The 23,464-nt window shown below is 44.2% G+C and overlaps 1 protein-coding gene across 4 annotated transcripts in view; it reads right to left on the bottom strand.

Moving 5' to 3' along the window:
• ZDHHC21 (zDHHC palmitoyltransferase 21) overlaps window positions 1–23,464 on the bottom strand; it is a 91,616-nt gene that overhangs the window by 25,993 nt on the left and 42,159 nt on the right. For 3 of the 4 annotated variants that reach the window (XM_075931558.1, XM_075931555.1, XM_075931557.1), the window contains one exon: window positions 11,488–11,604. In XM_075931558.1, the coding sequence (XP_075787673.1) occupies window positions 11,488–11,604 (117 nt within the window). Of the gene's footprint in view, window positions 1–7,719; window positions 7,856–11,487; window positions 11,605–23,464 lie in introns of all 4 variants that reach the window. The other variant, XR_012904628.1, reaches the window with a different exon arrangement.

Below are 23,464 nucleotides of genomic sequence, written 5' to 3'. Positions count from 1 at the left end.
GTTGATAACACTTTTGGCTTGCTTTTAAATTCAACATTATATGTAAATACAGGCTGCCTGGTTATTTCAAAGGAAAGTGGACAGGGAAGGCTGTTGCTGTTTCAGCAGACACATCCACTGCACCCCTGTCCACAAACATAGAAGGAACAGCTCAGCTTGCAGAGCTGGCAGCAATCGATTAGCTTGTGAGGCAGGGACCAGTACCATCTACACTAACTCCTATGCTGTATGGGCTGGAGCCACCCAGTGGATAAATAACTGGGAAATAGGAAAGCCTGTTTGGAGATTGGAATATTGGAAATTGATATACCAGCATGCAACCTCACATGCCTTAAGCATAAGTCATGTGTCCAAAAGAAATAATACTCTAGCTGCACAGCTAAATAACCTAGCAGATGCAGCAGTACAAATTTTTGCTGCCCAGGTGGATTGGGAACGCCTGTACATTTGGCTACATGAAACCTTGGGACACACAGAAAGCGATGAGCTAGTGCGGCAGGCACATGCCAGGGGGTGGCCTATCACCCACAAACAAGCCAGAGATCTGGTACAAGCTTGCACCCTATGTGCTGAACTCAGGAAACATAACAGAAAGGCAATGATTTGCCAGGCTAAGAGATGGAAAAAAAAATACTATGGGCAACCTGGCAAGTAAATTATATTGGTACACTACCCACCAGTAAGCAAGGGTGGAAGTATGTTTTAACTGGAGTGGAAATTGTTTCAGGAATTGGTTTTGCTTACTCAACCCCAGTGGCAACAGGGTTGTTTACAGTCATGGGACTAAACCACTTAATAGCCCTGGTCCCAACACCCCAGTTTGGGAACACAAACCCATTTACTGCACTCCTACAATGGAAAGGGAGTCTGGGCTAACACCAATAACCATTACTGAGGCTTGGATTGTATCCAAGACCGGCAAACCTTATGTTTTCTTACAGGAAACTGAGGCAATAGCCCTAAACAGTGCTCCAGTGGGACGGATCCCTCCCAATGCTGGTGTGGATCCGGGAAACCACCATGAACTTTTTGTATATATACATCGCTTGCTGTTGTAGCGCTTGCAACCACTGTTGTTAGTTACAGACTATTGAAATGAGACATGGTACTCCAACTCGCCATGGTCTTCTTCCTCATCCCAACTGCTACTGCTGTACCAGAACACCTTACTTGACTCCTCTACTGGACTGGGAATCGAGTTTGTCCCTCTCAGCCCAAATGACTGGTGAAACAAAGTGACATCTTCCGATGGGGACTGGTATGGTTCGATGACAGCGACTACCGCAATCCTCTAAATAACTCTGGGGGGAGGTCAAGGGGGGAGGCAAGGGAAGTGGCAACAAACGGTATGGGCTAAGACATGCTGTAACTAAAAATGTAAAGCCTCATGGCTAGATTGTCTAGCCCAACACCTAGGACTTTCGTTAACTCCCTTCCTTCACTCTATTGTAAATACTATATTAACCATTTTACTTGTTGTAATTGCTTGCTGCATGCTTCTATGTATTGTTAGGCGTTTTGTGTACACTGCTACCTCCTCTGCACAAATCTGGTATATGGCATTGGGAAGCGATCCTAATCAATCCCTTGATCCAAATTATCTGATCAGACCCTGCTGATAGGGCGATTTTAGCTTCCTCCAAGGAGGGCAAAGGGTGCTGGCATCACCGCCATCTTGCGTTCTGGGACATAGTGAGGCGTGTCAAGGGGGTGGAATGTAGCCAGACACAAAACCCCATCTTGTTTTTCCACGAGCCCCATCTTGTTTCCCCCCCCCCCCCCCAGAGAGCAAGAGAAAGGCAGTCAGCCTTTGATGCCCTGGGAACACAGGTTTGCTGCCTGTCCCTGACTCTACCATAAACAGAAACCAGACAGTAAATGGGCTAGCTGACGACCCGGGGCCTCCCGTTGCCCTGATGGCTAGTACCAGTAATTGACACGCCTGCACTGTCCCAGAGAGGAATCTTCGCCCATCACATACCAGAGGTGCCCATTGTCTGCATTTTCCCAGGTGTGAATTATGCTTTGCACCCTTCGTGGGAAACTTGGCATTCAAAGCCATTTTTCCTAATTGGCCACTTGAGCCCAGGAAGAAGCCTACATGACCCAAGGGGTATAAAAGAGGTTCAGCAGCCCACCCCATTTGAGCTCCAATCATCTATACCTGCTGGCAGGTATTGATTGTCTCCCGAGGTCTGTGGGACGCCCAACCTCGCCCTACTTCTTCCCGAGGGATTGAGAGAAAGACGCTGGCCACGCCAAGTCTGGAACGCAGGGGTGAGAATATATACCTGCTATGTGTCTATTTTGCATGCATTTAATAAGAGCTCAGAGAACCAAAGGGTTTCATGGTACCTGTAAGTAACTTATTAGTGTAATTTCTGTCCTGTCCTTTGTAGTGTCTGTGTTATCTGTAACACAGAAGTAGCATTTAACAACTAAGTTTACCCTGTAACAATAAATAGTAACTGTTTAAGCTTTAACCTGACTCCTTCAGTTGCTGTAACAGAACCAAGCACAATTTAAAAGAACTTCAGCCGGTCATAAGGGACTCACTGCCCTGACCGTCGGCTGACACTCCCGCTCCCAGTGAAGAAGCTTCACTGTGGGCCCGCAGCGTGTGTCACTATATAACCGCTAAGATTTTTAGTGGTTACGCAATTACCTTTTTACATGAATTTTTACATTTCTAGTACTGTACTGTATTTGCTTCCTTACTTCAGGTTCAATAATAATGACTGCGGGGATGCCAGGTATCCAGTATTGACTTGGACAGTCCGGTATTTTCGCCTCCTGTCCGGTAAAAAAATTTAGATAATACCGGATACCTAAAATGTCCAATATTTTCTGATTTTTTTCCTGGCCAGGAGACGAAAATATCGGACACCTGGCAACCCTACGACACAGTCGGCAACTGGGCCGACCCCTGGCCTCTTGACCCCCCCAGGCTCCCGACCCCCTGCTTACCTGGTTCTGCAGGGAAGCTGCATTCTGGCTTGATCAAGAAAACAAAAAGCGTAAAGACCAAGGGGAAGCAATGCCTTCCCTGGGTCTTAGTGCTCAACCTCTCCCTATTCCTATACCTAATCTGACTCTGCATGCACTCTGAAAGGGGCCATGCTGTTTTAATGCTGTTTTTTTATTATTACTATTATTATTTTGCTTAATAACTCTAAGAGTCTTTTTTGCTCAACAACTTTGGTCTCCCCCCCTCCTTTTTTCCCCCCTCAACAGAACTGTTTCCCCAGTGTTTAGGGGGGGGGAGGGGAGAAGGGGTATTCAGTATTTTTGGTTAAACCATCTGGCAACCCTAACAATGAGAGATACAGTACAGGCAGTCCCTGAGTTATGCGGATACAAACGGGGCTTTTCTCGCCCCGGAGGACTGGAGCGGCGGGACGCTCAGATGCACTGCAGCAGACCAGGGAGACGGAGCAAAGCCATGGAGGACGCGGGCGGTCACGCCACCTGCGTCTCCCTGGTCTGCTGGGGGGGGGGTGTGTGTGCAGCTAGTGCCCCCCGTCTCTCCCCCCAGGAGACCAGGCTTTTCTTGCCTACGCCTGGGGTAGAGCAGCTGGGGCGCTGCCGGGTTGGTCCCGCAGGGCCGCTCCTCGGCGCTACTGTACCAATCCGGCAGCACCCCAGCTGCTCTGCCCCAGGCGTCTTGATTCAGCCGCTGCTGGTCAGTTTCAGCAGCGGCTGAATCAGGACGCCTGGGGCAGAGCAGCTGGGGTGCTTCTGGGTTGCTCCAGTAGCGCCGAGGAGCCGCGCTACTGGAGCAACCCAGCAGCACCCCAGCTGCTCTGCCCCAGGCGTCCCCAAGTCAGCTGCTGCTGAAACTGACCAGGGGCTGACTACAGGAAGCCCGAGGCAGAGTTGCTCTGCCCCAGGCTTCCTGGAATCAGCCGCTGATCAGTTTCAGCAGCAGCTGACTTGGGGACACCTGGGTTCTTAAGTTGAATCCGTATGTAAGTCAGAACTGGCGTCCAGATTCAGCCGCTGTTGAAACTGATCAGTTTCAGCAGCGGCTGACGCCAGTTCCGACTTACATACAGATTCAACTTAGGGACTGTAGGTTTGTTCTTATCTTGTACGTAACCCGGGGACTGCCTGTAATATACAAGTAGTAAATAAAAAACTCGGATATCTATTTACTTCTTGTTAATCCTTGTACCTCTAAATCTAGGTCTTTTCTAAGTTCTGAGACCCTCTACTTTTGATATATTGGCATTGGAAAAGGTTCGGAAAAGGGCAACAAAATGATTAGGGGATTGGAATGGGTCCCATATGAAGAGAGATTAACAAGACTTGTACTTTTCAGCTTAGAAAAGGGGAAACTAAGGGGGGGATATGATAGAGGTGTATAAAATCATGACTGGTATGGAAAAAGTGAATACGAAAAATTCCTACAATATAAGAGTTAGGGGTCACCAAATGAAAGTTATAGGCAGCAGGTTTAAAACAAACAAAGAGAAGTTTTTCTTCACTCAGCACACAATCAACTTGTGGAACTCCTTGCCAGAGGATTTGTGGTGAAGGCTAGGACTTTAACAGGGTTCAAAAAAGAGCTAGATAGATTCATGGAGATTAGGTCCATCAATGGCTATTAGCCAGGATGGGTAGGAATGGTGTCCCAATCCTCTGTTTCTCTGGAAGTGGGTGACAGGAGAGGTATCATAGGAGGATTACCTGTTGTGATCCCTCCCTCTGGAGCGATCCCTCCCTCTGGAGCATCTGGTATTGGCCACGGATAGCAGACAGAATACTGGGCTAGATAGACCGTTGGTCTGACCCAGCATGGCCATTGTTATGTTGTAGCCCAAGACCAAATATCTATACAGAATATTTTAGACCAGCAGCCCCAGCCCTGCAATCTTAAATCAGCTGAGCATGACGATGACATGGGCTATTATCCCATGCAGATGTACCTAACGTTCCCTCCAGAATACTATGACATTTTTAGCATCCAGGTCTTAAACTCCTCTGACCTTCCAGTAGGGTGTAAAGTTATGAAACTAAAAGAATGCACAGCATGGTCTAAAATGGAAAATTTTTTTTACAAAAATTGGCTCATACTACAGAAAATTAAATCAAAGAGAGATTTAGAAGCTTAGAAACCATATTATTAAAGCAGTTTTTAGAAATGAAGTGTACAGGCATACAGCTGTTTCTTTAAATATGGTCTAAAAGATTATAGTAATATGAGCAGATGGACTGAGGGCTTGTCTACACACAGAAATTGTGCCACCTTAATTATATACCACTATATTTAAAACAGTATAATCCCCTAATGTAGGTGCAGTTAAAGTGGTATAAAAGTGCTTATACCAATGCAGCTTATTCCCCTAAGCAATAATTCACATTACAAAAAGAGGCTCTTTATAATGATATTTACAGGCACACAAGAAGTTGTACCAATTTCAGTATTCTGATTTAAAATCAACCAAAATAGTTCAGTCTCAGAGAGAAGAACAAAAATGAGAATGTACATTTTGAGACTGCAGGCAATTGGAAAGATAAGCTAAGTGATATGCTTTTTGTTTAGTTTAAAAAACCATTAAATATCAGAGGTCTGAGAGAGTTGAATGAAAAATTTAATTCACTATAAAAACCTCAGGCATTTCAACTATGTATTGAAGACAGAGCATGGTCAGAATAGAGTTCTGGCAATCTTGGACTACTACTATTCTAACTTGCATTAAGAGCTGAACAACCAGCCCCTAGCTAACTCCAGGATTTTGAGGGCGGATACCAAGGAGGAGGCAGAAAGCCACTTCTGTCCCCATCCACTTCCCTTCTTCAGGTATTCAGAAGTGATACCCAATAGCATGTGAAGATGAAATACAATAGGCAGTAATGTCTTGTAATTGTCTCTTAGGACAGAAGCTGTTAATTTTTAAAATTTTTGTAAAATCCACCTAATTTTACAATATCAATTTTCTTAATTGTGAATTGTTTAGTGCATTTTCAACAAGCTCTAGTTCAGATATTCATTTAACTCAATCCACAATGAAGGGCGGTATAAAGAGGTGCCATTTCATTCATCTACCCATTGTTAAGGACTAGTCGACTAATCGACTATCTGATAAGCAAATGCTTCCCCCCTTGCTGCCTCTATCAGAGAGGCACTGGGGCTCTTTTACATTTCAAAGGAGGAATGTGGAAGTGCCTATTGACTAGTTGAGTAGTTGATGGAAATTCCATTAACTGCTCGACTAGTAAATTAATCGATATTTAACATCCCATTGTATTCCAAGTTTTTTTTCCTGTGTGGACTAACAAAAATAATCTTTTAGCTGCTTTTAGTTGCCCTTTAAGGATGTTAAAATGTGGTTATCGGGCTAATCATATAGTCAATATAAATTGTTAGTCGATAGGACTCCTCTGCAGAGCCACATCAGGGGTACATTCAGGACCTGGCTCAAGTTGAGACTGAGCAGTCCTGGCTTGTGCTAGCTTTGGAAGCCACTGGTGCTGCGGCTCTGCATTTTAAATGTCAGCTCCTCCTAGCACTGGCTCCTGCTGTATGACAGAGGCAGCAAGAAGGGGAGGGGAAGCAACTAGTTGCTTACATCCCTTCTCCTGGTAGCTTTAAAGAACTAGCATAGCTAGGAGGGCTACAGATTATATTTCATTTGTGACTCTGTTTATTAAATTTCAATCACTTACACTGGTGAAAAAAGAATGCAATTAAAGAGAGTGTAATTGCACTGAACCACTGAACTGCACTGAATATGGGAGTTAACTATAAAGACAATGAAGTTGCAGGGATTTAGTTTGAGGCCCCGATTCTTTCATTTTTGGTGTTCATAAACAAGTAAGAAAAAATACTGCTGCACTTCAGATCCCATATTGAGTTTGGAGGGTTGGCAGAAAAAATTAATGAGCATATTTAATATGGAAATCAATGAAAGCAACTGAGAACCTTCTAAAGCTTTTAAAAAAATTCTGTATACTGAATCTAAGGGTACGTCTAGACTACATGCCTCTGTCGGCAGAGGCATGTAGATTAGGCTACCAGACATAGTAAAATGAAGCGGCGATTTAAATATTCGCCGCTTCATTTAAATTTACATGGCTGCCGCGCTGAGCCGACAAACAGCTGATCATCTGTTTGTCGGCTCAGCGCGATAGTCTGGACGCACGGGTTTCGACATCAAAGGTATTTGTCGACCACCCAGGTAAGCCTCGCCGCTTCATTTTACTATGTCTGGTAGCCTAACCTACATGCCTCTGGTGACAGAGGCATGTAGTCTAGACGTACCCTTACTTAGATTAAGTTAACATTATTTCAGCATACTTACATTATCCCTTCTCCATAACCAACATGAACTATTGGCTTTGGTTTCTATAAAGTTAAATAATAAGCCTTTTTTTTTTTTAACAGATTGTATTATTCAGAGGTGGTAGTCAGTTTGGATTATAGAGCAGGTCAGCACTACTGAAGTTTGTAGTTTGGGGTTCTTTAATTTTAAGCCAGATTGCAGCATCACTTCTAACATAAGGAAAATAAGTGTAAAATGTTAATTTGCTGAATTCATTTAGTCACAATTTGAACAGAGGGTCTAATTTTAGGTTATATGAATTTCAGACTAAAAGTTGGTGTTTTAAATAATACAGCCACAATTATCTGAGAGCTACACAGCCAATTGCGGTTTGATGACAGCATCAAAGAAATACTGTGAGCTAGATGGGAGCCAGGGAGAAGAAGCTACTCACCCTTCACATTTCTGGCACAGAGCATTGGAAAAAGAGCAGGAATGCTGCCTGTTCTGCTGAACTACTCTCCAAAGGCTTCTGACTTGCCAATCCCACTTGCATCCACTCCTCAGCATCTTTGTAAATCACGAGAGCTCTGCTGGAGCAGATGCTAATTTAGTATAAATACCTTAAACTGTGACTTCCCATACTTTCAGAAGTTTGGGTTTCTTTTAAAATTAGCATTACCTCTGAATTCCCTGGCTTAATGATTGCCTCTTGCTAACTACAATACTCTTATGAAGTCTTTTACCTTTAGTTTATTACAACAGAATTTAAAAGATAAGTTTGTGTTTTATTGATTCCATATCAAATTTGCTCATCTTACAAATATTTATTATTCTACAACAGGGCTACTCAACACATGGCCCTTGGCCCGTTTGTTTGCAGCCCACGGTGCGGTTTGGGTTTATATGGGGCTCAACACATAGCCCGTGGGTGGAATCCTTTGAACATGGCCTCCATTGGGAACACGCTCCACAATGGGAAGTCAATATAATGGTCTTCTGTTAATATGCATTTTAGTAGTTAAATTCCTAGACTGTCATTGCTCATTAAAAGTGCTGTCATATGGGTGGAAATTGGGTAAATATTACATTTAATTAATATAATCAGAACTAACTTAAATGGGGACTGTGTGTTGTGTAGTCTTGCCTTAATCTTTGTATTCATGCCCATCAGTGTGAAAGAAGCTATTTGGATATATTTTTGCATGTATATGCAACCACATTTAAGTTGCGCCCTTGGCATGTGCTGTATCATTGTGGCCCCTGGGGCATGTTAGGTGCGTCACAATACACACCAACTTTTTACTCAAAAGAACTTACAATCTGATTTCAGTCAGTGGTGGAAGAAATGGGGCAAACTAAACAAAAAAGTAGACTTGGATGAGAAAAAACAAGATACAGAAAAAGATTATCTGGTTACTTAGTAAAGTCACATGTAGCATGGCGAAGTATGTTTTTTTAATGTATAATATTAGTTGACATCTTGGTTTCCCAACAGAAATAAGAGGTATTTGAATGAGAAATAAAACGATGGTTTTTCCAAGTACAACTTCTGCAAACTTATTCTGGGATCTAAATGTCTGGCTAAGCTTTTTCCATCTTGTACATCAGTGGTGGGCAACCTGTGGCTCACTGGAGTTCTATGGGTGGCCCACAAGACATTTTGTTTACTGTTGCCCAAACGATGGGTTGCTAGATTCCACTGGTTTCCATCCACATAGTTTATTTTCCTACCATTATTACTAAAATGACACGCATGTACGGGGCTCGACAAATTATGGAAAACCCTACTCACCAGACAAAAAAGGGACTCGCCACACCCCCCCAAGTGTTTTTTTTAATGGCATAAATTCCTAATAAGAATAAGAACAGTAATTACTAATAAGTTAAATATCACCCAAGTTATTAATAAATATCTTATAAACCTCTACCTTTTCCCTCTGCTGCCATGTCTCCTCCCTTTGCTCCATCAGCTCCCCTGGTGCCTGCTGCTCCCAAACCCCTCACCCTCCTCTGCTGTCCTGACTCCTGCCCTTCTCACTGCCCTCAGCCTTCCTGAAACCAGCCCCCTCCACCAGCCCTTCTCTCCCCCCTGTGCCCACTCCTCCAGTAGCCCCACTCTGATCATGTGAGCTACTTCTCCTCATCCCCTCTCCTAACACCTCCCTCTACACACCTGCCCTGCCTCTCTCCTCTGGTGCTGGTCCCTCCCCTGCAGGTGTCTGCCCTTCTGCTTCACCCCCAGAATCCCCTAGCACCTGCACCCTCCTGGTGCCTCCTCCTTCCCTCACTGCCCCTGCCCCCTTTGCCCTCTTTTTCCCTGATACCTACCCCCTCACCACCCTCATGGCCCTGTGCCCTCGCACATGCCTGGCCCCATCCCCGCCTTCCTCATGCCCACCCCTTCTTTCAAGCCTTCTCCCAGCACCTCCCCCCTCTAGCCCCCAATGCCCTTACCCTCTCCTCTCCCAGCATCACCCTGTCCCCCTCCCACTGACAGCTCCGCTCCTACCCTTTTCCTTATTGTCTGCACTTGGTCCCCTGGCATTTGTCTCTCCTTCACCCCCTGTCCCTTGGCGCCTTCCCCTTTCTTCTTCTTCTCCTCTTGACTTACTGCCCTCCCCTTCCCTCTCCTCAGCCCCTTCCCCATATTTTTCCCCTTCCTTTTTCTTCCCTTCCCTCCGCACAGCACAAGCCCCTTCCCTCTCCTCTCCTCTCCTCTCCTCTCCTCTCCTCTCCTCTCCTCTCCTCTCCTCTCCTCCCCTCCACTTTGCGGGGTTGCTGGAGCCTTTTTTAATCTGGCGGTCGCCGGCCGTGACGTCAGGACGCCATGTCATGCCAGCGTCCTGGCGTCTGCCGGGGTCCCGCCCTCTGGCTCACGCCCCGCCTCCTCATGCCCACAGGCAGCCCAGTGCTGAAAATCGCTGCACTTCCCCCTTCCCAGCGGCGTTCTGCTCCTCCACCGGCCAGCGGATCAGATGGGGCCGCGCTGCCCATAGTGCGGACTTCAGTCAGTCCGTCACAACAGCCCACTGGGCCAGTCCACCCCTGCACTCGCCAGCTGGTAAAATCTACTCGCCACAGGCGAGCGGGCGAGTGTATTTGTCGAGCCCTGCACATGTAAACCAAGTGCACATGAAGTGAAGTGCAAGCTGATTGCACACAATATTGACTGTGACAGCCCTGCGCTTCATTGCATCCAAAGCGCTGCTATGGTTCAATTGGCACACCTTGCAATTCTAGATATGTAAGCAGAGTTAGCAAAACTACCCTATCCCAGAAGATTGTCTCAGTTATGACTATCTAGAGGCCCACTGAGATGAAAGAGGGACACTCATTGTGGCCCTCTCACTAGCCTTGGATGCCCATTGCTGCTGAACATCATTACCAGTAATAAATTTTGCAAGACAAATGATACATTTCGGTACATAAGCACAAACTTTCTAATATTTTCTTTTTATCTGAGCACTGGAACTTCAGAAACTTATAGTTTAGTCTTTATAAAGACTAAAAGGTTTCCTCTGCAACTATTAAGTTCTAACAGAAGGAGAACCATGTTATAGCAACCAAAGTTTTATTTCTTATTATAAAGTAGATATTACGTGTTCATGGTCATTCCAGTTGGAAAGCTTCCTTCCAGAGGTTGGCTATTTACTGATTTTCCAGATATTTAAATATTAAACTAATTTATCTTGAAACTCTTGCAATTCTGCAAACTTAACAGAAAACTTAAAACTGTATGCTTTAATTGAATATTTATTAAAAGGTTCTTCTACCCAGCATGTATAATTAACTCAAGGCTTCATTGCCGCAAGTTATATATATACACATTTATATATATTTTATTGCATTGTAGAGTCACAGTTACACTATATAAGAAAAAATAATTATAAAACCCTTATCATCAGGACAAAAGCCATTCGCTTACTGATGGAATTTAGGAATATATTTCCCCTATTGGTAAGTTATTCCATAACTGTTCCTCTCTGGGAAAAACTACATTTTTTTGCCCTTTCCTCCCCTACAGTGCACTGAAAGACTACTTATACAGCAATTTGTCTGTTTATTTATATATATATATATAAATATATAATATATATATATAATATATAAATATATATAAATACATTCAATACTGCCTGATAGTATATACATATATAATTGAGTTGTGATACTCTGATAAACTATCTAAAAAAAAATAATCAAACACCGCAATACTTACAGTGAAAATACCCATTAGCTGAGTGTAAAAGAGCCCACTTATTCCACCTAACATTATTATGCCCATGAAGGTCGATATTCTTAGCAGGGCAAGTTCATGTCTAAATACAAAGAGATCCTATGAACAAAGAAAAAGAGAAAAGATTGTTTAGTTTTTAAAAATTACATGAAGAAAATGATTCCTGAACAAAGCAATAACATTAGATAACTAATTCATGACATTTATGGCTAAAAGCAATGCACTTATATGAGCTAGGTAGTATTTTTTCACTGCATAAAGCCTAAAAGCTCAGTACCTGTAAAAATATATATTTTATTTACACATTCAGACATATAAAAAGTTATTTGCTAGACTGACAAATAACTCAATCCACTATTTAAGGTTTGGGAGAAAGCACTGCTATTTATTGCTGACTTTTCCTCAGCAAAGCATGCCACATGCTATTTTCTATACACTTGTCTTCCCAAGAAAATATCCAACTAAACTTTCTCTGCTATCTTGGCTCTAGCCATAGTCAATTTCATTTTTGATAACACCTTTTAAAAAAAATAACACTTAGAACTTGACTCAAAGATGGTACTCTAGTAAAATGAAAATATACAGTACTTGGTTTATGTTAAAGAAATACCAACTACCATCCTAATTTTAGGCTACTTAAATCCTCATATGAACTTGCATATTAATCCAACAGGATTTGTTGCTCACATATGAATATATTAAATAGAATCTATGATCTCAAAAATATGCCTCCAATGCACACATGTGGTTTAAGACTTTCTACTCAGAAAAGATGGATCGCGACATGAAACTATGACCAACATAAAAGTAACACAAACAAAAAATGAATGCTGTTGTTAATGTCTAGCATTTACTTCAAAATTTTTATGTTGTGGCTTGCCCAGAAGTTTAACTTTTAATAAGGACTGGAATGTGATAAATAGGATGAATAAGTAATTTTTAAAGAGCCATTAAAATAGGATTTTGATTTTATAGTTGTTTTTTAAAAAGTATCTTTAAAAATAATGTGACAAATAAATATTAAAGAAGTTATGTTTTCTGCTAAAATGTTAAAGTGCAACCACTAAACTGTCTATGTTCTTGGAAAAGACAGTTACAGAGCATCTTCGCTATAAGTCGCCCCAGTATACACCCGTTCTGCACTACAGTCGTTAATGCTTCTATGAACTGATGCGTTATAAGTCCTCCCATTCCCCAATCTTAAGTTGCACAACCCCCCCTCCCACCCCGCCAACCCCCACCTCAATTTGCGCAAATGGAAGTCAGCCATGGGGAAAAAATTCCGCACTTTAAGTTGTTTCACTATAAGTACAAGTTTTTTGGACGGGCCTGTACCTGTTCTGTAACTGGTGTTCTTTGAGATGTATTGCTCATGTCTATTCAACATAGGTATATGTGCCTACCACATGTACTGGTGCTGGAAGTTTTTCCTTAAGCAGTACCCATAGGGGCTGGAGTCCTCAGTGCTCCCTGGAGTGGCGCACACATATTGCACTATATAGGGTGCCCCTGGCCCCTCCCTTCTCAGTTCCTTCTTGCTGGAACTCTGACAGAGGGGAGAAGGGTGGGAGGTTGAATGGACATGAGCAACACATCTCGAAGAACACTAGTTACAGAACAGGTAACTGTCTTTTCTTCAAGTGCTTGCTCATGCCCATTCAACACAGGTGTCTGTAAGCAGTGTCTGCAGAGGTGGGTAAGAGTTATGAGAACGCAGACTGCAGTACAACTCTTCCAAACACAGCATCTTCCCTGGCCTGCATTGTGATGGCATAATGAGATGTGAACATATGTACCAACAACCACGTCGCTGGATTGGGACATGTGCAAAGTAAGCGTGCGAGGAAGCCTGAGCCCTGGTGGAGTGGGCCCTAATCAACTCTAGTGGCTAGGCCTCTGCCAACTCATAGTAAATGTGCAGATGCACATGTGCTCCATTTGGACAGCTGCTGGGAGGAAATCGGGGAACCCCTCCCATGCTCTGCATATGCCATGAACAGCTGTGTGGAGCTGCGAAATGCACGTATCCTTTCCAGGTAAAAGGCCAGTGCCCAATGCATATCCAGTTTGTGAAGGCACCTACACCCACACATAAGGCTTGGGGTAGAAATCGGGCAGAAAAATGTCCTGGTCCAACATGGAAGGTGTAAACCACCTTGGGGGGAAAGGCTGGATGAGACCGCAGCTGGACCTTATCCTTGAAGAACCGGGTATATGGTGGTTCTGATATCAGTGCTTGGAGCTCCAATACCCGTCTAGCCAAAGCAATGGTGATCAGGAAGGCTACCTTGAATCAGAGCAGCAACAAGTGACATGTGGCCAAGGGCTTGAACAGAGGGCCCCCCCATGAGCTATGCCAAGACCAGGTTCAGGTCCCACTGCAGGAGAGAATCTCTGACCTGAGGATATAGGCATTCTAGGCCTCTCAGGAACTGAGAATACTGAATGACCTTGCATGGGCGGATGAAACACAGAAATGGCCTCCAGGTGGATTCTAATGGTGGGCAGAACAAGGCCTTGTCGTTTCAGGTGCAGCAAGTAGTCCAAGATTTCCTGGAAGGAAGCTTTGGCTGGGATGACCTGCCACTGCTGCGCCCATACAGACAAATTAATCCATTTGGCAGCATAGGCGGACTGCGTTGAGGGCTTTTGACTCTTGAGAAGAACCCACTGATCATCACCCGCACCCGCTAGCTTCTGGGAGTTTAACCACAGATAAACCCTGACATCAGGTGGAGTACCCTTGGTCCTGGGAGAGCAAGTCCAGTCTCAGGGCAGCTGTCTGGGCATACGAGACACCAGATTCATCAATGCCCTGAGGTCAGGTTGGTGCAATGAAGATCACTGTCACCTTGTCCCTGTGACATGCACTTGATGAAAACCAAAGGGCAGGACAGTGAATTGGTAGTGGTTCCTCCCCACCATGCACTTCAGGAAGCGCTTGTGACCTTTGAAGATGGTGATATCGAAGTAAACATCCTCGAGGTCAAGGGTGGCATGATAGTCCCTGGGATCTAGGTTGGGAATGACAATGCTCAGGGAGACCATATGGAACTTGAGGCTGACCAAATATTTGTTGAGGCCCTGCAAGTCCAATATAGGCATAGGCCCCCTTTTGCCATAGGGTTCAAAAAGTAGTTGAAATAGAAACCTTTGTTCTCAAACTTTGGCGGCACCCTCTCCACTGCTCTCACCTGGAGCAACAGGGATAGCTCCTGTCTGAGAAGCTGCTTGTGAGAAAGGTCCCTGAAGAAGGATGGGGGAAGAGGGTAGGAAGATGGTATGGAGGAGAGCTGGAGGGTGTAGCCACGCTGGATAGTGGCTAAGACCCAAAGGTCTGATGTAATATCCCTTCATGTTGAGAAGAAGGGATGGAGCCTGAAGGAGAACAGGTGGGCAGGTTCCTGGGATCCGGTATGTCGTCCCTAGGTGCACCCTCAAAAGGAATGCTTGCTCTGGATTTTCGCCTGGCTAATCTATTGTTGGCCACACAGAGGATGGCGGCCCTGTTTCTGCTTGGAGGGCTTCGGGCATGAAGGGGCTCTCTCCTGCTGGGGATACTGGCCCTTTTGTTGAGAGAACTGGGGCTTTAACCTTCTTCCTCTCAGATCCCGGGATGTAGAGGCCTAGGATTTTCAAGGTTCTTGAGCCCGAGCAACTTGGTGTCTATCTGTTCTGTGAACAGTGCCCCTGTGTCAAAAGGCAGGTCCTGAATGGAGTTCTGTGCACCTAGAGACAGGCCTGAGAGAAGAAACCAGGCCACATGCCTAATGGAGATGGCAAACGTAAAAGACTGTGCCCCCGAGTCTGTGGCATCAGACGAACCTGCAAGGTTGCTGGCACCACGGAGGACCCTTCTTCAATCAGCGCCTTTTAGTCCTTGCAGGAGGCCCTGCTTGACTAAGGACCCCGAACAACAAGTACGAGGTCTCTTGCACTTCCTCAGCCTAGAGGCCGAAGGCATTAGCCACCCCTCTCAGGAGGTCCTGGTGGGCTTGAGTCCTCCTGGGGCACCGCTGGAGGAGAAGCCACAATCGCCTCTTCCAGAGATGAAGAGGAGGCATCTAGGGACAGCTGGCCTTCTTCACGAAGCAGGCAGCTGGCCACTCGCTCTAGCCATCTGTTGGGGGGGAAGGGGGAAATCTGGTGTCCCTGCACCCTCTTGAGGCCTCCCTGATGCCCACGAGAGCCTGGCAGTACCAAAGGAGCCTGGGACGCTTTGGCGACCGAGTGGCTGGGGCTGTACCAGGAAGCCTCAGTGAGCCCATGGGCACCCTTGCACCTGCCACTGAGACAGTGGCCACGGTGTGCTCTGGGATGGCAATGGCGATGTTGATGGCACCAAGGTTTTTGCTGACTGCAGTGCAGGTGGGATGGAGGCCACCCCCGAACCCATGCTGTTGGAGCAGATGCCTGCTGACACTCATGACAAGGAGCAGGAAGAGCAGCCTTTCTGGTGCTGAGGCTCCGCTACTGACAGACCTTGGAGACCCAGAATGCCAGACTGTCTGCAGGAGCTATGACAGCCTGAAGAGCCGCTCAAGTCTGTAGAACAGTTCCGGAGAAAAGTTCTACGGTACCAGAACGGAGACCAGGAAAAATGGCATGCACCTCTGCGGCCAGAAAGACTCAGTGCCAGCGAGTACCTATGGCATGGCGAATGGTACCGGTGCTGTGTAGAGGAATCCCAGCATTGGTGTGGTGAAGAGGGAGAATCACTATCCTTTTGACTCCTCTGATGTTGGAGGGTTCATGCCTGAACAGGTCTATGTAACAACTCCAGCGATGCGGGAGATTGCGCATCATGCCCCAGTCTCTCATGTGCAGACCTATGAGAACTTCAGAGAGCTCTCCTCTTGGACACTGCTGGAGAGCGTGATTGGACTGTGCTAGGAGATCGGGGACCGAATGGTGGTTTATCCCTGTGCTGGGGCCACATCAACATCAGGGACAGTACTGGCATGGCACTTATGTGCTGTGCAGCCTGGAAGACCTTCAGTGTGGAGGGAAAACAGACTTCCAGCACTGATGAAGGTAACCTGGATGCTGTGCTTGGTGCCTTCTGGGGCTGTTCTGGCCTATCCATAGACTGGTCACTCTTCTTCCCCTTATCCTTACATGGGGACTTGTCTCTGCCCAGCTTCCTAGCAGGCCTAACTGGGGCCATGGGTGAGGACCAGCACCAAGCTGTTGAGGCTCTAAGATAAATGCTTAACTCTTTAATTGCTCTGGGATGGAAAGACCTGCAAATGCGACACTTGTCCAAGACATGTCTTTCCCCCAGGCAACGCAGGCAGTCAGTATGCAGGTCGCTGACAGACATGGGCCTGTGGCATGCTGTGCAGACTTTGAAGCCAGGGGAGTGCAGATAGAGTCTCTTCAAAGGAAATTCGAAATCCAACAATTTACAGGTACTTAGCAAAAACTTAAAAAACAATAAATAGTCTTGCAGCACCTTAAAGACTAACAAAACATGTAGATGGTATCATGAGCTTTCGTGGGCACAACCCACTTCTTTCTTTAAGGTGATGCAAGACTATTTGTTGTTTTTAAAGTTTTGACAGTTACAGACTAACTTGGCTACCCCTCTGAAGCTTTTGAATATGCAAGGTATTTACAAGTTCATTGAGAACTACCAACAACGCAAAGGGAGTGCTTCCTACAGCCAAGGCTGGAGCCTGCTGTTTCAAGCATGATCCAGGTGGTGAGAAGGAACTGAGGAACGAGGGGCTGTGGGGGCACCCTATATTGTGCAGCATGTGTGTGTCACTCCAGGGGGTCCTGGGGACCCTGGCCCTTACGGGTACTGCTTAGGGAAAAACTTGCAGCACCAGTGCATGTGGCAGGCACACACACCTATGTTGAATGGACATGAGCAAGCACAATAAGAACCAAAGTTTGTTAAAGTGTTAAACCAACTTTTGACAGAGAGAACATATTTGTTCAGTTTACTCAACTAGTTCAGTTCAATGATGAAGGCCTGGTGTTTACTAAAAAGTTAGGCTGACCCAGCTGCATCGCTCAGGAGTGTGGAATACACACACATCCACCCACAATGAATAGCATAGTTAAAGCAAAATGCAAGACAATGTAGCACTTTAAAGACTAACAAGATGGTTTATTAGATGATGAGCTTTCGTGGGCCAGACCCACTTCCTCAGATCAAATAGTGGAAGAAAATAGTCACAACCATATATACCAAAGGTATGACCTGAGGAAGTGGGTCTGGCCCACGAAAGCTCATCATCTAATAAACCATCTTGTTAGTCTTTAAAGTGCTACATTGTCCTGCATTTTGCTTCAGCTACCCCAGACTAACACGGCTACATTTCTATCACTATTAGCATAGTTAAGTCTACCTAACCCCAGTGTAGATAACATTACACTGAGGGCACATCTACATAGCAGGGCTAAAGCCAAAATAAGCTATGAAACTTGAGCTATGTCAATTGTATAGCTTAAGTCAAAACAGCTTATTTTTGCTTTCTTCGATTTCAAAGTTAACTAGTTTTTGCTTTGGTGCTGTCTACACAGCAGGAAGTCTGAGAAAGAGCACTCTTACTCCAACTTCCCTTGCTCCTCATAAAATCTGGGTTACAGGAGTCAGAGTAAGCAGTCCTCCAGCTTGACTTTATGTCAAAATAACTGCTTGTAGTGTAGATGCGGATGATGTTATTTCGGAATAATGTCAGTTATTCCAAACTAACGCTGCTGCATAGACATAGTCTGATGGAAGAATTCTTCCATCAACCTAAGAAGGTGGATTATCTATGCCATACAGCCCATTGGGGTTGTGTGTGTCCCACGAGATACTATGCCCACATAGTAAAATAGAAAACTTAAAAATATACACTTTTATTAAACATTTAATAAAAACTTATTCCACCCAGCATTTATAATTAATTCATGGCCTCACCGCCTCAAACTATAAAAGCTTTTTCTCCCCAGCACGTATAATGGGTTGCCAGATTCTGCTAGTTTTCCTTTGCATAGTTTTTTCCCTACCAGTATTACAGAAGAGACACTCACTTAAAGCAAGGGGAGGTAAAATAAGGTATGTGCCGACTGCACACAACAGTGTGAGAGCTGTGCATTCCCTCAACATCCAATCAAAGCACTGCTATGGTTCAATCAGCACACCCCGCAAATTCTAGGTATGCAATTAGCAAAACTACCCTTTTCTGGGTGACCGTCTGGTTATGACTCATACGGCCCACTCACTAGCCTAGATTGCCCCTCACCGATCTATGCTGAGGAGAGAACTCCATATCAGCATAGGCAGCGTCTCCAGAGGTGCTACCGCAGGGCAACTATGCCTCTAATATTCCAACTGTAGACAAGCACTAATTCAAAGCTGCCTGGGAGCTCAAAAAGCTGCAAGGGTTGCAAGTCTAAGTTCTATTAGTTTTATAATATTGAAGGACATGGTGATCAGAAACAACAAACACACACTTTTTCTCTTATGTATCTAGCATATTTGAGCTAGTTTTATTTAACAATTTTAAACTGATTTTTTTTTCATTTTTCACTGAATTCCAATTTCCATTCAAATACACTTTGATACATATAAAAAATAAAAAATTAATCTACCAAGCTATAAATGTGTCATTTACTATTTTCTATCATAAAAATGTAAATATGAGCAAGCTGAATAAATGTATGATAAGCTACATAACTGCTTAAATACATATAGATATAGTGTATCCTTGTGTTTAGAAAAAACTGGCACCAAATTTAGTGGAAAGTTAATCTTTAGTCGCAAACTACATGTTTTAATTGAAATACCGGTACTGAAAATCAATCTTTGTGACAATAATTAAAAAGTACAGATAAAAAAGCAGGATTATTTAAATCAATATTTCCTGATTGCTAATTTAAATCACAATTAAAATTGGTGATTTAAATCAAGCTAAACATAATTTCAAGTTTATTTCCTAATTCTGAAACTTAAAGAGAGCCATGTTCTTCCAGGATTTGTAATTAAAGAATTCCACTGATAATTGTGAGATTAAGAGCTAGAAAGAGCTTTTCATTATTTGTATTGCACTAATATCAAACAATGGTGACAAGATCACAAACTAAATGGTGGGACTGAGACTGGACATTACATACTCCTGGAAAATATTTCTGATCCCACACATACAAAATAATTTCTCAGCCCAAATAAAATGCATCAATTAAATAAACTGGGAATTCCCTCTCTGCCGTATATTCTCCCACTGCCAACAGCACCTCTTCACTGTAACTCCTCCCATTGCTCCACTACAGCTGAAAATAAGTAGGCAACTGCCTTCACTCTGTTCCGTACAGACCAACCTTCCTTATCTAGTGACAAGCTCCCGATTTCACACACTGCTCATATGACCTCCCCCCCCCCCCCCCCATCTCCCTTACCAGGTCACTAGCTTCTTACTCCTCCTTTTCTCATTGTTCACAGACTCCTACCCTCTCCCTCTCAATCACAACCTGTTCTTCACTCTTTCTTCATCAGAGCATATCTACACAGCAAAGTGTGCAGCTGGCTCAGGTTCCATGCACCAGCTGTTTCAGTGCTATGCAGACTTCCAGACTTGGGTTGGACCACGGGCTCTGGGACTCTTCCATCCCTCAGGCCTCATAATCAGTAGGAAAAAGGCATGCTTTTAAGATGTGCTTAGTGAATGTGGTTAAAATCCTAGTGAAGACAAGGCAGTCTGCATTTGTGTGTTAGTTCCTCCAATGGCTAAGAGTGCTAAAACTTCAAAATGTCTGGTTTAAACTTATGTTAATTACTCTGTATTAGCTAAAATGTGGTTAACCCCCCCCCCCCCGACTTTTTTTCTTTACTGAAGACAAGACCTATGATATACCATAGAAAAGGGTAGAATCTTCCCAACTTTCCTCCCCTTGCTACTACTGTTGCTGCTAAAGAGAAAGGAAGGTATCTGCTACAAAGCAGAGTGGATTAACCCTACTGGCTTCTTTTTGCCAACAACCACTGTTTTCAAGAGATGCAATCAAGACACGTCATTCTAGGTGCAGTGTAATTGATAGAAATCAATTTGGGGCCTTAAATTTACAAAAGGATCCACATGGGCACAAGGGACCCATGTCCCTTCACAAACCCTACTTGTGTCTGCCAACATGGATCCTTTTGCAAATCTTACTTTAACAGTAAAAATGACAATTTATTTTCTCTGCCCTTCCTGGAAAAAGAAAATTAACGACAAAGGGGAAAAAGGAAATCTGCACTTGAAATTTCAGTTTAAATACCTTAAGGCAGTGGTTTTCAAACTGATGGAACAACAGGCATTGGTTCTCACTGCCACAGGGTAATCAGAATCAGGTGACCAGTGGGGGCACTAAGGCAGGCTACCTGCCTGTTCTGGCACAACAGACTGTGCTGCACCCCGGAGGTGGCCAGCAACAGACCTGCTGCTAGGCGGGGAGGGGAAGAGTGCACAGAACTCCATGCACTGCCCCTGCCCTGAGCTCTCCAGGCAAATGCCCTATCCCCTAAGCCACTCCAGAACCCACTCCACCTCCCTTCCTCCAGGTTCCTTATCCTGCCTTCCTAATGCGGAAGCCAGCACCACCCTGGGGCAGCCTGTGTCCGCACTCCCATTGGCTGGGAGCCTGCTGCTTCATTTCACGAGGAGTAACGGTAGTTCGAACTAGGAAGCCTAGTTCGAACTACCTAGTTCGTGCCCCGTGTAGCCGCGCTGCACGGGGTTCGAACCAGCGGGGTTTTAAAAATGGCGGCTCCCCGCTTATGCAAATGAAGCCCGGGAAATTCAAATCCCGGGCTTCATTTGCAAGTGCGGTATGCCTACATTACCCCGCTAGTTCGAACTAGCGGGGTAGTGTAGACATACCCTAAGGTATTAATAATATAGTTAAGATTTGAGATACATAGGTCCCCCAATTGGTATTATTACGTTCAAGTATGAAGAAGCAATTTTTCCAAACAAAACTAACCAAGATTACAAGATCACCAATTTAAATCTATTCAGAAATAAAACTAGGCAATCCCGCTTACAATAAAGTGTCATCCATTTTGGCCACATCTTCACCTCATGCAAGTAATGGTCAGGACTCTCCCTACTTCTTATGCAATATGAGTGCCACTCAACCACAACTGGTCCTAAAGGCTCGCTTACCCCATCATGTTCCATAACACGACTCAAGGACAATGCTTCACAAATACTGTAGATCATGGAGTTTGCATAGCTTGTATGTCATGATCATAAACACAATGATTCCCCAAAAGTCTGTTCCTCCCCATTGCACTGCATTCCTTGTGCAAAAGTGTAGACAAACAAGGGCAGGAATGGCAAGAAATTTGGGCTGAAATAGTCAAACAGAACAAATTTCTACAGGCCTATGCTAAAACAAATTACGGGCCAAGAGATCGTTGCTCTCCATCTTAACAGCCATTGCCAAAGACATTCTGAAAAGAACGGTTCAAGGTGGTGAACAGCTTCAAACAATAATGTTTGAAATCCATAGCAGAATCAAGTACCATTCACTGCAAAACAATTTTAATCTTTTTTCCCCAAAGATCATTCACATCTGGAAGATGCAGGTGTTTGGAAATTGTAAGATTTCAACTGGCAACAATATTCACTGAATACAATTCTGTCATTCACAACCTACTATACCTTCATCGTCTTCCAATTATCCCAGCATCTAGGCAAGTTCAGTACACTAATGAGGAAAAACTGGATGAATAAACAGTTTATTAGACAGATTATGCTGATCTACACACACGAGGACATTCTGCAGTTTGGGGTTACTTTTAGACTCCATGGCTTAAAATTGGAGTCTCAACTAGCTGCATCTGTAGCAAATGAATTCTATCATCTTTTTTGATTGTCTAAGAGTCAGCGTCCCATCCTTGTAGATGATAACTCTGAAAAAAAACTACCAAGTCCAGAATGCCAGAACATGCCTCCTCAGGGCAGGTTAAGTTGACCCAAGTTACTGAAATCCATCTGTGTAAATAATATAGCTGGAGTCAAAATAGCTTAGGTCCACTTACTACGGTGTCTACCCTGCGCTGGGTCGATGGCAGAAACTCTCCTCTCAACTTCTCTTAAGCTTCTTGTTCTGGTGGAGTGCCAGAATCAACAAAATGATCTGAAGTGAATTTAGCATGTCTTTACTAGACCTGCGAAATCAACCCCCAGTGGATCATTTGCTGCAGCATCAATCCTCAGTTGTAGAGACATGCTTTAAGATTACAAGCAGGATGGTCCCTTAATGGCCAGACAAGCTTACAGGGTCAAGACATTAAGGCAGCGGGTTAAATGGCAAGTAGCCAAAGGTCTCTCATGAAAGGACAGCATGGATGAGAAGCAGGCCTCTTTTTACTTTACCTTTTGTACAACCCTACCTTCCATTTCCATGAGAATGACTGTTTCATGGGGCATCTATTTTTTTTATTATCCTGTCTGTATGGAGCTGCTTATGGTTAACTGTGATAAGGCAAAGTGCTACAGTCATAGCTCATGAAAATGCAGCACCTCAAAACTTGAAAGCAATTGCATAAGAACTTGTTATTGGCGAACACTTGCCATTGCACAGCACACTTAAATTTGCTGATGATTTTTATGATTACAATTTGAAGTTGACCCTAGCACCATGGATCAGATTCCCCTTCATAGAGAGAAAAAATGAATGGTAAATAGTGCTCTCAACCCTACAAAGATCAGGTATTAGAATAATGCCTTTTCTGTGCAAATTACAAATTCAAAGTGGATGCTGAATGAGGGCCTGATGGTTGCTACATGCAATTGGTTAATTGCATAGCACTGATCAGGTATTAGAAAAATGCAGACTTCATAAAACTAGATATGGCAATGATGATCATGAGTTGGGCACAGGTGGGAAAACTGGAAACAGTTCAAAGCAGCTGTTTCAAGGCAAGCTGCCTCTGGGAGATATCTTTTCAAAATTAAAGGTTCAATAAAGTTGCAGC

The sequence above is a fragment of the Pelodiscus sinensis genome, chromosome 6 (assembly GCF_049634645.1).
Source record: "Pelodiscus sinensis isolate JC-2024 chromosome 6, ASM4963464v1, whole genome shotgun sequence".
Taxonomy (NCBI): domain Eukaryota; kingdom Metazoa; phylum Chordata; order Testudines; family Trionychidae; genus Pelodiscus; species Pelodiscus sinensis.
Note: the sequence above shows the minus strand (reverse complement) of the source record. Positions and strands in the feature narration are given on the sequence as shown.